Genomic DNA, 15,768 nt, shown 5'->3' with positions numbered 1-15,768 from the left:
ACCTTGTCCCTAGGTTCAGGGTGCCAGAATGTTGCAGACCAAGGGTCCCAAAGAGTGAAATAATTTTATAATTATTAATAATGACACAGACTACCAGGAATGATATAGAACAGAGAGTGTGAAAAACAGGGGGCCAACAGTTCCCATGACTGTAGGCCACCATGGCCTCTTCTAAACCCAGCCTGTATTTCTTGTAGTTCTCTGTTGATGTACTGTTCCAATTATTTTTGGGTAATTTGCAGCAGAATTTTGCTTCCATGTAATAGTTATGATATTGCTTGATACTTTCCACATTCTAATCACCTTCTTTTTGGAATGGGAATAAATATGATTTCTTCCAATCAGTTGGCTGGGTAGTTGTCCTCCAGATTTCTTGTTATAACCTGGTGAGCATGTCCAGGGCAGCATCTCTTTGTTGAAATATGTCAGCTGGTATTCCATCAATACCTGGGGCCTTGTTTTTTTTCCAGTTCTTTCAGAGCAGACTTCTTTTCCTTCATCACCATTGTCTCTTCATCATATGTTTCACAAAAAATCTTTGTAAGCCAGTTCTTTTTCGTATAGTGACTCTGTGTACTCCTATCTTCTTTTAATTCATCCTGAATCATTCTTAAGTATTGCAACTGGAGGCATGAATTGTTTAATTCCTTCAGCTTAAGAAATGCCAAGTTAGTTCAGCCCTTATGATTTTTGGACTCCAGTTCGTTGTACATTTCATTATAATACTTTAGCTTCTCAAGTGGCCCTTTGAAATCGTCTATTCAGCTCCTTAACTTCCTGCCTTTGCTTTGGCTTTTTGATGCTCTAGTGCAATATTCAGAGACTTTTTTGACATCCGTCTCAGTATGAATTCTTCTTAATGGCTAGATGGGAGTTCTGCTAAAGTTCTGCCAAATTTATATTTAACTTCTTGTGTACCTTCAAGTCAAAACTAACTCGTAGCTGACCCTCCTGTGGGTGTTCAGAGGTCGTATAATTGCGTGGGAGGAGATTGCCAGTCCTCTGGCAGAGCAACTGGTGGATTCTAACTGCATGCCTTTGGATTGTAACTCAACTCAGTGCTCCCTACTAGGATGTCCAGAATTTTTACCGTGACGAGTTCAAACTTCCCTCCTGCCCCTACAATTCAATTCTTGTCATTGAGTCCAAAACAATCCATAGCTGATCCTCCGTCAGGTTTCTGAGGCTGTATATCACATGAGAAGAGTGTGCATCTTTCTCTCTCAGAGCCACTGATAGATTTGAACTGCTAGAAAGTTGTGGTTTGGGTTAGCAGTGTACTTCCTTAGCGATCATGCTGCTAGGGCCCTTCTTTTTTTTTTTTAACCTGTCTTCTCTAACCCAGGATAGTTATTTTGAAATTAAGCATGTAAGTATGCAAGCATTATTGCTTGTAGCAGCAGTTACTTTCCTTTTTTCTTTCTGGTAGTATATCTTTGTATGGATGTAATACAGTTTGTCCAGTCATGAGATAGTTTACAGTTGGGTTTCCAGTTTTTTATTCTTAAATACAAAGCTGGTAGGAATCTTTGTGTGGACACAAATTTTCATTTCTCTTAATGTTAGGTACACATTTAATTTTTTAAGAACTGCCAAAATGTTTTCCAAAGTAGTTATACCATTGTTGTGTTATGTGCTATTGAGTCAGAACTGACCCGTAGATGACCCTCTGGTGGATTTTTAGAAGCAATTGTTGTACCATTACATTATTGTTACTAGTTTATGAACTTCCAGATACAATATATCTTCATTAATACTTGACATCCAGTCTTTTTAATTTTAATAATTTTTTTCTAATAAAATTTTTATTTTATACTGGTTTACTTACAGAGTTTGTATACAATGTTTTACACAAGATATTTCCCATTCCTCCACTCATCAAATGTTGTAACCTTTGATTACCCCCTACCTGTCCCTACCTCTCTGCACCCCCTTAGATCTTCATACAGGTTTTACTAGTTACCTATTTCTACAGTAATGGTCTTATACAGTATTTGTCCATATGGGACTGAGTAATGAGTTCACTTAGCATAATGCTCTCCAGTACTTCCCAGATTAGGTAGCAATTTCAAAATAATTGTTTTTACATGTTGTTAGTATTCTATCCTGTGGATGAATGTACCATAATTTCTCAATCCATATGATTGTGGTTAGATGTTTGGACTGTTTCCACATTCTTGTGATGGTGAATAACCCTGCTATGCACATTGGTGTACAAATCTCCATTTGTGCCTCAGTTCTCATTTTCTTGGGATATATCTACATCACTGCCGTTTTCATTTACATTTCCCTGATAACGAATGACGTTGTGTAACTGTTCTTGTATTCGATGACCATTTCCATAAGTTATTTTCTGTGTTGTTTGTATGTTTACATCTTTTACCAATTACTGAATTGTATCCTTTTCTTTTTTTATTTTTAACAATAAGAATTTTTTTATACATGTTGAATCAAGTCTTTTATCTGATAAATGTTTTATAAATGTGTTCTCCTATTCTGTGGCTTGCATTTTTGTTTTGTTTGTTTTCCTCCTGGTACCTTTAAAGAGACAAAGTGATTTTGATGAACTAATTTGTTAAGTTTTTCTTTTTAATAGTTTTTGTTTTCAAAGAAATTATTGACTAGATAAACATGGCAAATATATTCTCCCATATTTTCTTTGACAATTTTTATATGACATTGTATCATTTTACATTTAAGTCTGTGGTTCATTTTAAGTTAATTTGTATGCATTTTGTGATGAAATAAAGATATGGATGCATCAATTCCCCTCACCCATCGCCCTGAGTATCTCATTGGTCTAAATCAATTTTCTAAAAGACTTTTTCTTTTCTTCTGGTTTTCTTTGGCCACATTATTTTTTAAGAAATAAAATCTCAGTTCGAATCCACCAGATGCTCTGCTGGAGAAGGAGGGGCAATCTCCTTCTGTACCAGTCAGATCTGATTTGACAGTATACATGCACAAAATAATAAAACAAAATAAAAAATGGAAAAAAAATAAAATAGGCTAACCAACCATACATAGATTTATTTTTGGACTCTCATTTCTTTCTCTTGGTCATTATGCCTAAAAAGGTCTTCCTTACTGTTTCTTTAATGCAAATCTTGAAATCTAGTAGAATAAATTATAATTTTGTTCTTCTTAAAAATTGCTTTGGTTATGATAGATATTCTTTTTATTTCCATATAAATTTTCGTATTAGCTTGCCAATACCAATAAAAAGCTAGCTATAGTTTTTCTTAAATTTTTTATATTGTTTGAGCACGTTTCCTCTTAATCCTAGTTTGATGTAATCTTTTTACCCTGACTGTTGAGTTTTTGTCAGAAGCCTTTTTTCCTGCACTATCTTAGAAACCTAATCTTGCTATAACAAAGGGACCACAAGTTGATGACTTTAGCAAACAGAAGTTTATTCTCTGACTGTATAGAACAAACTCCAGATAGATGCCAGCTCCAGGGAAGAGGTTGCGCTCTTTCTGTCAGTGGTGGAGGAAAAGTCTTTCCTTTAGCATCTGTAGGCCCACTGTTCTCTGGAGACCTCCATGTGTTTTGGCCTTCCCCATTATCAAAGAACTTTGTTGCACTGGTCCAAAAAGATGCACTCCAAGTAATTAATTTAGCTCTAATGAGGTGAGATATTAAAGATCACACCCTAGGGGAACTCCCTTTATACCCAATCAGGACTATGGTTGAATTAAGGAGTGTTGCATCCACTCTCATCTCTCCTACAGTTATCGTTTCATGGAGGTCATGATTCAGTCCATGATATGTTGTTAGGTACAGTCGAGACTAATATCTGAGCACTATCTTGTCCTGTACCATACGATTATCTGTTAATATAGTGAATTATGTTATCTGATATTTTTCATTTTTTTTTAATTTTATACTGATTTGTTTACAAAGTTTGAATACATTGTTTTTTCACGAGAGACCCTTCCCATTTGCTTCACCCCCCCATCGAATTTTGCAACCCTGTGATTAACACCCTCCCACTATCTATCTTCACCCCTCTGCTTCCACTCTCCCTGCTCTTAGATCTTCATACTCATTCTACAATAATGGCTTTATACAGTATTTGTCGTTGTGGGACTGATATAGTTCAGTCAGCATAATGCTCTCCAGTCCCTCCCTAGTAAGGTAGTACTTTATAAAATCATTGCTCCTATGTGCTGCGTAGTATTCCATTGTATGAATGTACCACAACTTCTCAATTTGTTCGTTTGTGGTTGGACATCTGGGCTGTTTCCATGTCTTTGCAATGGTGAATAATGCTGCTATGAACATTGATATACAAGTGTCCATTTGAGCCTCAGTTCTCATTTTCTCAGAGTATATTCCAAGTAATGGAATAACTAGGTCATATGGAATTTCTGTGTTCCAACTTTTTGAGGAATTGCCAAACTGCCTTCCAGAGTGGTTGTACCATTTTACAATCCCACCAACATTACCTACATTTTTGAGGTTAAACTGAACTTGTATTTCTGGGATAGATCTTACATGGTTATTATGATAGCTTCTTAGCTATCATAATATAAATGTAATAATAAAATGTGAGTATTGACCCACTTTCCACTTTCTCAACTTTTTACACCAGCTACCTGTAAGGCACATTCTCTCTGACCCCCTGGAGCTAAGTCAGATACCACAGATTAGAAGAACATCATCCTTTAGAAAACCAGATACCCAGTTGCAGATTACTGGCTTCTTCATTTTCTTTGGGTTTGATAGTTTTCTGAAACAGCTTCTAGAACTTTCTGGAAGATACTATTCTTGCAATGATAGATTTATTATAGATAAACGGTACAAATTAGACTCATCATGAGCAAGAAATGCATGGATTAGGTCCAAGAAAGTCCCCAGTGTGGAGCTTCTGTATCTGATAGAGGGGGTCTGACACTGTCTTTGCGGACTAGAAAACTCTCTGAGGGCTTTTAATGACCACTCTTTTCTGATGAGACTAAGTGTGCCAGAGATCATGGGAATAGCACAGGATAGGATAGGGTTCAGTTATGTTGTTCATATGCCTGCTCTGAGTTATACTCGACTCAGTGGTACCTAACCACAGCTTTATAGACTTATTCATACCTCTTGAAGTTAATTGATGTTGACCTCTGTGGTCTGGCAAGCATCCACTTGCCAGCACAAATCCTCAGGCACAGCCTGAAAGTCCCAGATCAAGGCACTCCATTTTTTCCAGGAGTCTTCTCCAGAAATAAGGACAATTTTTTTAACGACAACCTCCAGTTCCTAACACTGTATCTGTCACGAAGAAGCTATGAAAAGAATGAATGAGTGAATCTCTGAATTCTCACTTTCTTTTATGGGATTGTACTCTAGTTTAGAATTAGTCTTCTGGTACTTAGAGAATATATAAATAAATTTGTAAGTATGCATGAATGAAACTTTCATAAACCTTAAAATGTGTTTCAATTACAGGCGGCGATTAGCAAGGTAAAAGTAACAGAACCATGGCTCAGTTTCCAACACCTTTTGGTGGTAAGTTTTAAATAATTTTTCTTTGTAAAGTATTTTGAGACTATTTTTTTACAAAAAAATATTATTATGAAAAGTTTCAGATATACACAAACTTGAATATCTTCATGTGGCTATCTGTTGTTAATAATTACCAACTCAGGGTCAACATTGTTTCATCTGGATTCTTTTGAAGCAATTCCCTGTTTTATCATAATATTTCATCCGTCAATTATTATGTTTTTAAAAACCGAGAAAACCTTTTCAACAACCTAAACTACAATACCTTATTTTTTTTTTATTTTGTGTGCGTGTACCGTCAAATCATATCTGACTGGTACAGGAGGATATTGCGCCTCCTTCTCCGGCAGAGCGTCTGGTGGATTCGAACTGTGTTCCTCTGGGATTGCAGTGCAGCTTCTTGCCACTAGGCCACCAGAGCTCCCCAACACCTTATTATACAATATAAAAAAATTTACACTAATTCTCATGTTGTTAACTGTCCAGTCAATGTGGAGTTCCTTCATAGATTTTAGACAACTTTTTGTAATGCTTTTTGTTTAAGTTTATCCTGAAATTCATGTATTACTCTTGGTAACTTTCTAATCTCGACATCATAAAGAGAGGAAGAAGGCATGAGGCACCATCCTTTCATTAAACCTGTGAAGGCCCACGTAGGATTCTAGCACAGGAAATTCTTGATATTTTGAAGATCATTCGAGTTACAACCTATTTTGTGTTCATTCAGTTTTGCCTTTAAATTACTGAATATCATTTGCTTTTGTTCTTAATTTCAGGATTAATCCTGAAACAGTAATAAAGGTCCCTTTAGTAATCATGTTTTTAAGTGCCATTGAATCAACTGCAGCTTACAGCGACCTTATAAACAGTAGTCCTGGCCTATCCTGTGCCTTGTCATCTGATCTCTGCTAGGACTTTACCGCAGTGGATTCAGGCTTGTTATATTCACTATGTCGATCCATCTTGTTGTGGATCCATCTCTTTCTCTGACCCTCCACCTTTCCCTGCCTGGTATTTTCCCCCCAAAGACTGGCTTCTCCTAACAACATGTCCAAAGTATGTAAGATGAAGTCTCCCCATCCTTGCCTCTTAGGAGCACCTTGGTTGCACTTCTTCCAAGACAGATTTGTTTGTCTATAAGATAGTAAAACTTGTGAGGACAGAAATCATGTCTGTCATGGTCACCTCTTTATCCCCATATCTAGCAGCGCCTGAAGCATGTAAGTCCCTCAGTACATATTGTTCAAATGACTAAATTCTCCCTCTGTCCATCACTGCGCCAATTCCCTGTATTTTTTCTTTAATCTTAATTTTCTAGTTTTATGTGTGTACTTTTCAAAACAAAAAGATCTTCATTTATAACTTATCAACAGGACCTTAAAATTCTGTGGAAGTAGTACGTATTTTCACACTGAATAACCTATTTGTCACCCCCCCCTTTTTAATTATAGGCAGCCTGGATATCTGGGCTATAACTGTAGAGGAAAGAGCGAAGCATGATCAACAATTCCACAGTTTAAAGCCAATATCTGGATTTATTACTGGTAATTGTACTTAACATTTTTACTGTTCTGCCTGCTTGTCATTAGTAATACATACGTATCTGTGGAAAATCTCGTAGGCAAGACTGAAGTGGCAGGCACATATGAGTGAGGCGACTGTTTAACTTTCTTGCATTTTTTGTTAGTTTGTTGGTTTGCAATTGCTTTTTTCCGTAATCCATTCAAATTTTGTGTGCACGACTTTTTTTTTTTTTTTTGTAAATTGTATTCTTTTTACATGTACCATCAAATCAGATCTGACTGGTACAGGAGGAGATTGCTCCCTCCTCCAGCAGAGCATCTGGTGGATTTGAACCGCATACCTCTGGGATTGCAGTGCAGCGTCTTGCCACTAGGACACCAGAGCTCCCTGTGCATGACCTTAATAAATGTCAAACCACTTCTTTCAGGCTCATCTCTGTTGGGAGCTGGTTAAGATCAAAGGGCCACATGCCTTATGGAATGTAGGATTATCCTATGGCTTTTGATCTAAAATAGTTACTTAATTCTAGTCTTAGATTGGTTTGAGAAATTATTAAATAAATGAGCAGATTTTGAACTATTAAAAAAATTGTTTCTCCTTTTGCTGTGTCCTTAAAGTTCCTTTTGTACTTTGGCTTTTCTGTTATCTTTCCTGTTTGATTACTCTTCAGGAATTAACTTCAGAAAAAAGTGAGATCTGAATTTCCTGGGGATTTGCTTTTGTGTGAGTTGGAACTGACCCATAACTGACCTTCCAGTGGGTTTTCAGAGACAGTAAATTGCATGGGAAGAGATTATATTATCATAATGCTCTTTAATTTATTAATTCTTAATCATCAGTGTTAATTCTTTTAAATATTGTCACTTATCTTCAGTACAGATAATAAAGATACTTAAAATTTTACATGTAGATATAGGGGAGGCGATTTTTAGCATTTTTATGAACTAATAATCTGGATCATTGACTTCTTCAGGATTTCTGCCATTTGCTTTGTTGTTACTGGCTAGCTGGCAACCTCTGAGTTAACAGCAGATTTATTAGGGTGAACAGTGTGCCTCTGAAAATAGTTGAGCCTTTTGAGATGATTGTAAAAATGACATTACAAAGTCACCTCACTTGCATTTAGCTCGCTATTTCGTAAAGCCTTCACATTGGACTTTTTAACCATGTATCAACTGCAGATTTGCAGGATGGCCAGCTTATTTCTTCTTTTTGCAATTTTACTGTGAGAAGATTTCTGACACCGCTGTTGTTTTCTTCTGAAACTTCTTTCCCATTGCATTTACAGGTGATCAAGCTCGGAACTTTTTCTTTCAGTCTGGGTTACCACAACCTGTTTTAGCACAGATATGGTAAGTTGGAATTTTACATAAGCAGAAGATACAATAAAATACTTTCAGTCCTATTTGGCATATTTCTTATGCTATAGAAAGGAAACATGAAATACTCTATCTTGCCAAAGAAATACTTCCAAAATAGTCTATAACATTTCCTCTTAATGTGGAACCAAGAATCCCCAGTGATGCTGTGATTATGTGCTGGACTATTAACTGAGTGGTTAGAGGTTCAAACTTACCACCTACTCCTCAATTGAAAAGTGAGGAAATTTGATTCCATAAAGATTTATAGCCTTAAAAACACTATGGTTGAATTCTGCTCTATTCTATTGGAATCCACTCAATGGCAACAGGTTTGGTTTGGGCGCAGTGGAAGTGGGAAAAATCGGAGTTTTGAGAATTTCTCATCATGAGTTTGTTTTATCTTCTAACAACTCTCTGAAATGCATCTGAATCATACATTATTTGTTTCAAACTGTGGTCAATTCGGTGGCACCTAACAACAACAACAACAATATAATAGTCTTGTATCTTTCATTGACTGGGAAATAGAAGGTAAAATATTTGATAGTTCATTGAAGTTATCAATAAATAATGCAGACTTGATAACTAACTCAGAATGTAAATTCATTGCCATTGAGTTGTAACCGACCCATAGCTGACCCTTTATTGAGCTTCTCAGGCTGTAAATTACACTGCTCATCTTTTTCTCTTGGAGTTACTGATGGATACCAACTACCAATGTGGCATGGTCTTTGGATTAATAGTACAACTATCTTTAGACCTTACCACCAGCGCTCTTTACTTGGTGATTACTTAATAAATACGGTTGCATTCTTTGTCACAAATGGAAATTGTGTCTTTTGAATAGAAAGATAATTAATGAAAAGGGGTTGTAAACATGAATTTGAGTTTATGAATTTGGAAGCCATGATGATGTGGCTCCAGAAGCCACATTCTCCACAGCGTATGATTCTTGAGGTTAAAACATCATTTGCCGGGCTTTTTAGTACTATGGAAGCAGCCTGCGTTTACTCATCCAGACTCCTACATTTGAATCCTGGCTCTCTTGCCTTCTGATTTTGTATATGCCTTTACCTTCTCTGATTTCAGTGTCCTAGTCTTGAAAATGAGGATTATTTTGTCAGAGGGTTGTTTGGAGAAATAGCATAGCAGCTATATTTAAAGGACTTAAGGGATAGCCTTGTACATAATAGGCTCTCAAAACAAAATCAAGCAAGGTAGCTGATGTCATCATTGTGGATGAGATGTTTCACAGTGCAAAATTACTTGCACCCTAAATAACCAGTGATCTTTTTTTCTTTTATCATTTTTATAGAAATTAATGGTTGAAGTGACTCCTTGTTGCCTTCAAAGCTGTAAAACATAATTTAAGCTTTTTCCTGCTTGTTTCATCAATACATTTACTGAATACTGAAATAGCAAAGCTTTCCTGAGAAAGATAAATATACGTGTGTGTGTGTTTGTGTGTGTGTGTGAATGACTGTGTATTTGTGTATTTGTGTATGGATATATCTGAATCAAAACAAAGTGATATCAAGTTCCTGTGCTTTTTTTAGTGTCTGCTTTGTTTTCTTTTTCCTCGTTGTCAGCATACTGGCTGCCAGACTGTCTCTTCCACTCGTGAGCCTCCTCATATAATGCCATTCCAGTTGTACCTTCTGATTTGCTGTGAGCAAGAAAAATCAAATAACTTTTTTGAAAAAAATGGAAAAGATTAAAAAAGAGAAAAAGCAAACACTCAGGCATGTATGTACACAGGAGCTCAATCTGTTAGTTAAATGCATGAATCTAAATGTGAGGGACTTGTGACATTTGTTTTAATCATTTAAAACTTTCTTTGATTTCGCATTGTGATGGACATTTGTGCTTCACGCCATCAGTCCGAATCACTCTCAAGAGCCTCTCTTTCCTGGCAGAACTGTCTTTACTAATTGTACTTTTATCTTATTTTCCCAATTTATGGGGTTCATATCAGAAGCAGTGATATGTAATAGATTCTGTACTGCAAGAATATGTCACTCCACACTTAGCATTTCACAATATCACATGTCTGCTGTTGACAGTGACATCAGCTCATTACCATCCAGTAAGACTTTTGGAGGCTATAATTCACTAGAGAGAAGATGGCTCATCTCTCTCCCTTGGAGCCATTGGCAGATTTGAACTGCCAATGAGACATACCACTTTTAACTTAGGAGCATAACACACTTCGAGCTGTGCCATCAGATCTCCCTCAGTGACTGTTATAAGTGGTAGGAAGCAGCAGTGAACAAAGTAGACAAACCCCCTGCTTTCATAGATATGACAGTCTGAGTACTGAATATCCCGTCGACTGCCAAAAGAATGAATAAATGTGTCTTGGAAGAGGTACAACCAGAGTGTGTCCTAGAAACAGTGGTGGCACAGCTTCACATCACATACTTTGGGTGTGTTGCTAGGAGGGGCCATTCCTTGGAAAGTGACATCATGCTTGGAAATGGAGTGAGTCAGTGGAGAGAAGACCCTCAACAAGACTGACACAGTGACTCTTCCAGGGGACTCAAGTGTGTCAGAGATGTTGAGGATGGCACATGATAGGACAGGGTTCAGATCTCTTGTTCATAGGGTGGCTGTAAGTTGTACCTGACTTGATGGCATCTAACAACAGCAACAACAGAAGGAGATAGTCAAAAGCAACATAAAAATGATATCATATAGTAATAAGTGTTATCGAGAAAAAGAAAGTATTTCTAATGAATTTTTCTTTTTTCCTATTGAGACAACTGTTTTCCAGACTTTTTAGCAGTGTATCCAACTTCATTTGCCAATATATTATTCACTTGAACATGAAAACATTAGCAATAATGATGATAAACTTACAATCTTTGATTGAGTAATAATATTCTTTATGTCTCTCATTTTTTCTTTTTAGCTAAGTTTATGGTGGTGGTGGTTGTTATGTGCCATCAAGTCTCCTGCGACTGAACAACAGCCCTAAACCCTGCTCTGTCCTATGCCAGTCACACTGCGTCTGACACACCTACTCCGATTACCTCAGTCACACTGAATCAGTCCACCTCATAGAAGGTCTTCCTCTCCTGCACTGTACCTCCACCCTCCCAAGCATGATGTCCTTCTCTAGGGACTGGTCTCTCCTTTCAACATGTCCAAAGCATGTCAGATGAAGTTTCAGAATCCTTGCCTCCAAGGAGCAGCCTGGTTTAACCCTGTCTCGGATAAACTGTTTTCTTAGTAGTCCATGATATATTCAGTACACTTCCCCAACACCACAGCTCAAAGACATCACTTCTCCTTCTGTCCTCCCTAGTCATTGTCTAGCTCTCTGATGCATAGCAAGTAATTGCAAAGATCATGGCCTGTATCAGGCGCACCTTAGTCTCCAGAGTGGCACCATTGCTCTTTAGTACTTCAGAGAGGTCCTTAACAGACTTTCCTATCACAATAACATCTTTTAATTTCCTGGCTGCTGGTGCTGGGAGTGTTGACTTTGGAACCAAGCAAACTAAAGCTGTGAACAATCTCAATCTCTTCACCATCCATCCTGATGCTGCCATTTGGCCCAGTGGTGAAAATCTTTGTTTTCTTGATATTGAGCCTCAATCTATATTGAAGGCTGCAGTCCTTGACCTTTTGTAGTAAGCGCTTCTGGTCATCCTCAGCTTCAGCAGGCAGGGTTGTGTCATCTGCACAGTGCAGATTATTGATGAATCTTCCTCCAATCCTGATACCACATTTCTCCTCATATGGTCCAGCCTCCTAGATAATCTGTTCTGCATACAGGTTGAAAAGGTAGGGAGATAAGACACATCCCTGGCATATACCCTTCACAGTTTTGTACCATGCTGTGTTTCCTTGCTCTGTTCTGACAACTGCCTCCTGGTCCAAGTATAGGTTTTGCATTAGCATGATCAAGTGTTCTAGGATTCCCATTCTTCTCAGAGTTAGTCACAAATTGTTGTGATCCACACAGTCAGACTTTGCATAGTCAATGAAACACAGATAGACATTTCTCTGGTACTCCCTACTTTCAGCCAAGATCCATCTAACATTAGCTACAATATCCCCAGTACTATGACCCCTTCTAAACCCAGCCTGCACTATAGGCAGTTTTCTGTTGATGTGCTGTTCCAGTCGTTTTTGGATAATCTTCAGCAGAATCTTGCTTGCATGTGATATCAGTGTTTGATAATTTTCATGTTTGATAATTTTCACACTCTTTTGGATCACCCTTCTTTGGAATGGGAACAAATACAGATCTCTTCCAGTCAGTTGGCCAAGTGGTTGTTCTCCAGATTTCTTGACACGACTTGAGTACAGCTGTTAGTTGAAATATGTCAATTGGTATACATCAATTCCTGGGGCCTTACTTTTTGCCAATTCCTTCAAAGCAGCTTGAACTTCTTTCTTCATCACCATAGGCTCTTGCTCATATGTTATTTCTTGAAATTCTACTGTGTCTGCCAATTCCTTTTGGTGCAATGACTCTGTATACCCTTTCCATCTTCCTTTAATACTTCCTGGATCTTTTAGTATTCTGCCCAAAACATCCTTAAGTATATAGCAAGTTGACATTTGAATTTGTTCTTCAGTTCCTTGTGCTTTACAAATGCTGAGTGAGTTCAGCCCCTTTGATTTTCTTGACTCCAGCTCTTTGCACATATCATTATAATACTTTACTTTGTTTTCCCTCACTGCTTTTTGAAACCTTCTGTTCAGCTCCTTAATATCCTAATTTCTTTTTCTTTTTTTTTTTTTGCTTTGGCTTCTCTGTGCTCTGTTGCTATATTCAGAGTCCTTCTGGCATCCATCCTGGTCTTTTCTTCCCCCTCTGTCTTTGTAATGACCTTTTGCATTCTTCATGGATGATATTCTTGATATTCTCCCACAGCTCATATGGTCTTCGCTCATTAGTTTTCATGCCTCAGACCTGTCCTGAGATGTTTTGAAATTCAGGTAGAATTCAGGTAGATAGACTCAAGGTCATATTTTGGTTTCCCTGGAATTGATTTAATTTTCCTTAGCTTCAGCTTGAACTTGTATAGAGTAGATGGTGATCTTTTCTACAATCAGTACCTGGCGTAGTTTTACAGCTGGTATGGAGCTTCTCCAGCAGTTCTTCTCACAGATGTAATCAGTTTGAATCCTATGCCTCAGTTCTCATTATCTTGGGGTATATTTCAAGCAGTGAAATGGCTGGGTCATATGGAATTTCTATGTTGAGTTTTTTTAGGAAGTGGCAAACTGCCTTCTAGAGTGGTTGTACCATTTTACAATCCCACCAACAATATATAAGAATTCCTATCTCACCACATCTTCTGCAGCATTTATTACTTTCTGGGCAATGCCTTTTTGTCAGTGATCTGATGAAGAATTGAATTCTGAAATGAGAATAGAGAACTATTCTAGTTTTTGCTCTGGACCTTAGTTCAAATATGTGAGTGATGTGGGCTTAGAAGGATAAATGTTAAAACCTTTATAAATTTTTGTTCCTTTGTAGAAACTATATTATTCAGCCTATTATAGGTGATAGTTAAGTAATTTATGAACTATAACTTCTCTATATTTTCAACTGTTTAGCCGACCCAGTTTCCAATGAAAAATATAATAAAACCCGAATTCTCAGAGGATGGACTCAAGTGTTCGTAATTCTTGACTATAACAACTGCCAAAAAAGATACATCTTCCTAGAAATTATCTTACTAATAAGGAACTGGAAGGAAACTGGCAAACATCGTTTTGGCAGTTTAAGTGCTTATAATTGTTTGAATGTTTAACTGGTGGAGGCGGGGTGGGAGAGGAGTAGGAAGACAAAGGGGAAGAACAAAAGGGTTTGGGAATGAGAGTCAGGAGTTGTCACGGAAATGGAGTGTAGACTTAAGGAGGGAGGAAGCACTGCCTGAACATGCTGGTGGTTTGGTTTAAGGATGTGCATGGTGGTGGGGCAAACAGCCATGTAACTTGTGTTATCATGATTTCTGTTTATTTATCAGAAGCATCTGCAGAATCCACCAAGCTCAGATTACTAACCCTAATTACCTAGAAAGTCTGAGTTTTGAAATGTAGAAATGAAATATTTTTTAAAGTCATAATCATGCGTGTTAGTCTTACATTCTTTACATCATAAGTGCTCAGATTAAGTTATTATTTTCATGTAACATAATTGTTTACATAACTCAGTAACTCATTGCTGTTGAGTTGGACCAACTTAGAGCAGCTGACCCTCTGCTGGGTTTTTTAGAGACTGTTAATCACACAGGAGATTACCCATCTCTCTTTCACAGCAGCTGGTGGATTTAGACTCTGCCTCTGACTAGGCAGTGTACCTTTTCGTGCCTACTAGGATACCAGCGTTCCCTAGTATTTATATAAAATTAAGTTTTAAAGATTGTTTGAGGTGAGTCTTCTGTGAATGTATGCCCTCTAATACTGTATTCACTTAGTAAAAAAATGAAATGATACTTTAGCTAAAGAACTTGTACCACAATGGCACATTTCCTTATACTATATATATGACAGTTCACATATAAAGAAATATATATAACAATAAGATATTGCTGACAAAAGCTTTTTAAGGATTTATAGTCATTGAGATCATTACCGCAGGCATTAGCTCGCGGTCCTACTGAAGTATCAATTTTTAAAGGTCTCATGGAACCTTCAACCCTGTGACTCAGCTGTCAGCTAAACAACACACAGGACTCGAAGGTAAATAGTGACACTAGGGAGATACTCACTTCTTGGAACAATCAACCACACAAGATCAAAAGGTCAGTATTTATCAATGGGTGGGCAGATGGATGAATAGCAGAAACACAGGGGTAAAGTCTCAAGAGATGTGATCTGTGGAGGCAGAGTATGATATGAGTCAGGAGCTCAAAGGAGTGGTCCATGTCTTAGTGTATGCATGGGACGGAAACCAGGCGAAATGGTGAAAATACCTATATTCAGTTATCTCCTTGTAATCTTTTACCACTTTTTCACAGTAGATTTATTTTATCTCTGCACAGTAGACTTCTTAAAAGTAATTTTTGTTCCCCAACATGTTTTTTCATTTCAGGGAAACACCAAGGGAAGAAATCAGTTCATAATTCAAAACTCATTGCCATAAAGTCCTCCACAGTTTCTGAGGCTGTAAATTCCATAGGAGGAAATTGCCAGTCTTCCTTCTTTGGAGCAGCTGGTGGATATGATCTGCCAGAGAGGCACACATTTTGTTTTAGTGGCACAACTCCCTACATATTATGCCACCAGAGCGCCCCAGTGTGTCAGAAAAGGGTTCATTATTAACTCTGTTGAATGCTTGAGTAAGATACTGCCAAAACAAAGATGATCACTGTAAATGTTCTTAAAGGTAACAGTGTGGAGGATGTTGGAAATCTTACTTTAT

General features: G+C 37.5%; 1 protein-coding gene across 2 annotated transcripts in view; it reads left to right on the top strand.

The window, feature by feature from the left end:
* Positions 1-15,768, top strand: part of ITSN1 (intersectin 1 (SH3 domain protein)) — a 286,095-nt gene that overhangs the window by 86,916 nt on the left and 183,411 nt on the right. For both annotated transcript variants that reach the window (XM_006886744.1, XM_006886745.1), the window contains exons 2-4: positions 5,440-5,499; positions 6,948-7,040; positions 8,309-8,372. In XM_006886744.1, coding sequence (XP_006886806.1) covers positions 5,472-5,499; positions 6,948-7,040; positions 8,309-8,372 — 185 coding nt within the window. In that variant the 5' untranslated portion in view covers positions 5,440-5,471. The remainder of the gene's footprint in view (positions 1-5,439; positions 5,500-6,947; positions 7,041-8,308; positions 8,373-15,768) is intronic.

Source organism: Elephantulus edwardii, unplaced genomic scaffold (assembly GCF_000299155.1).
Source record: "Elephantulus edwardii isolate Elephantulus edwardi_28Jun2011 unplaced genomic scaffold, EleEdw1.0 scaffold00051, whole genome shotgun sequence".
Classification (NCBI taxonomy): Eukaryota; Metazoa; Chordata; class Mammalia; order Macroscelidea; family Macroscelididae; genus Elephantulus; species Elephantulus edwardii.
This window is presented reverse-complemented; position numbering and strand designations above follow the sequence as displayed.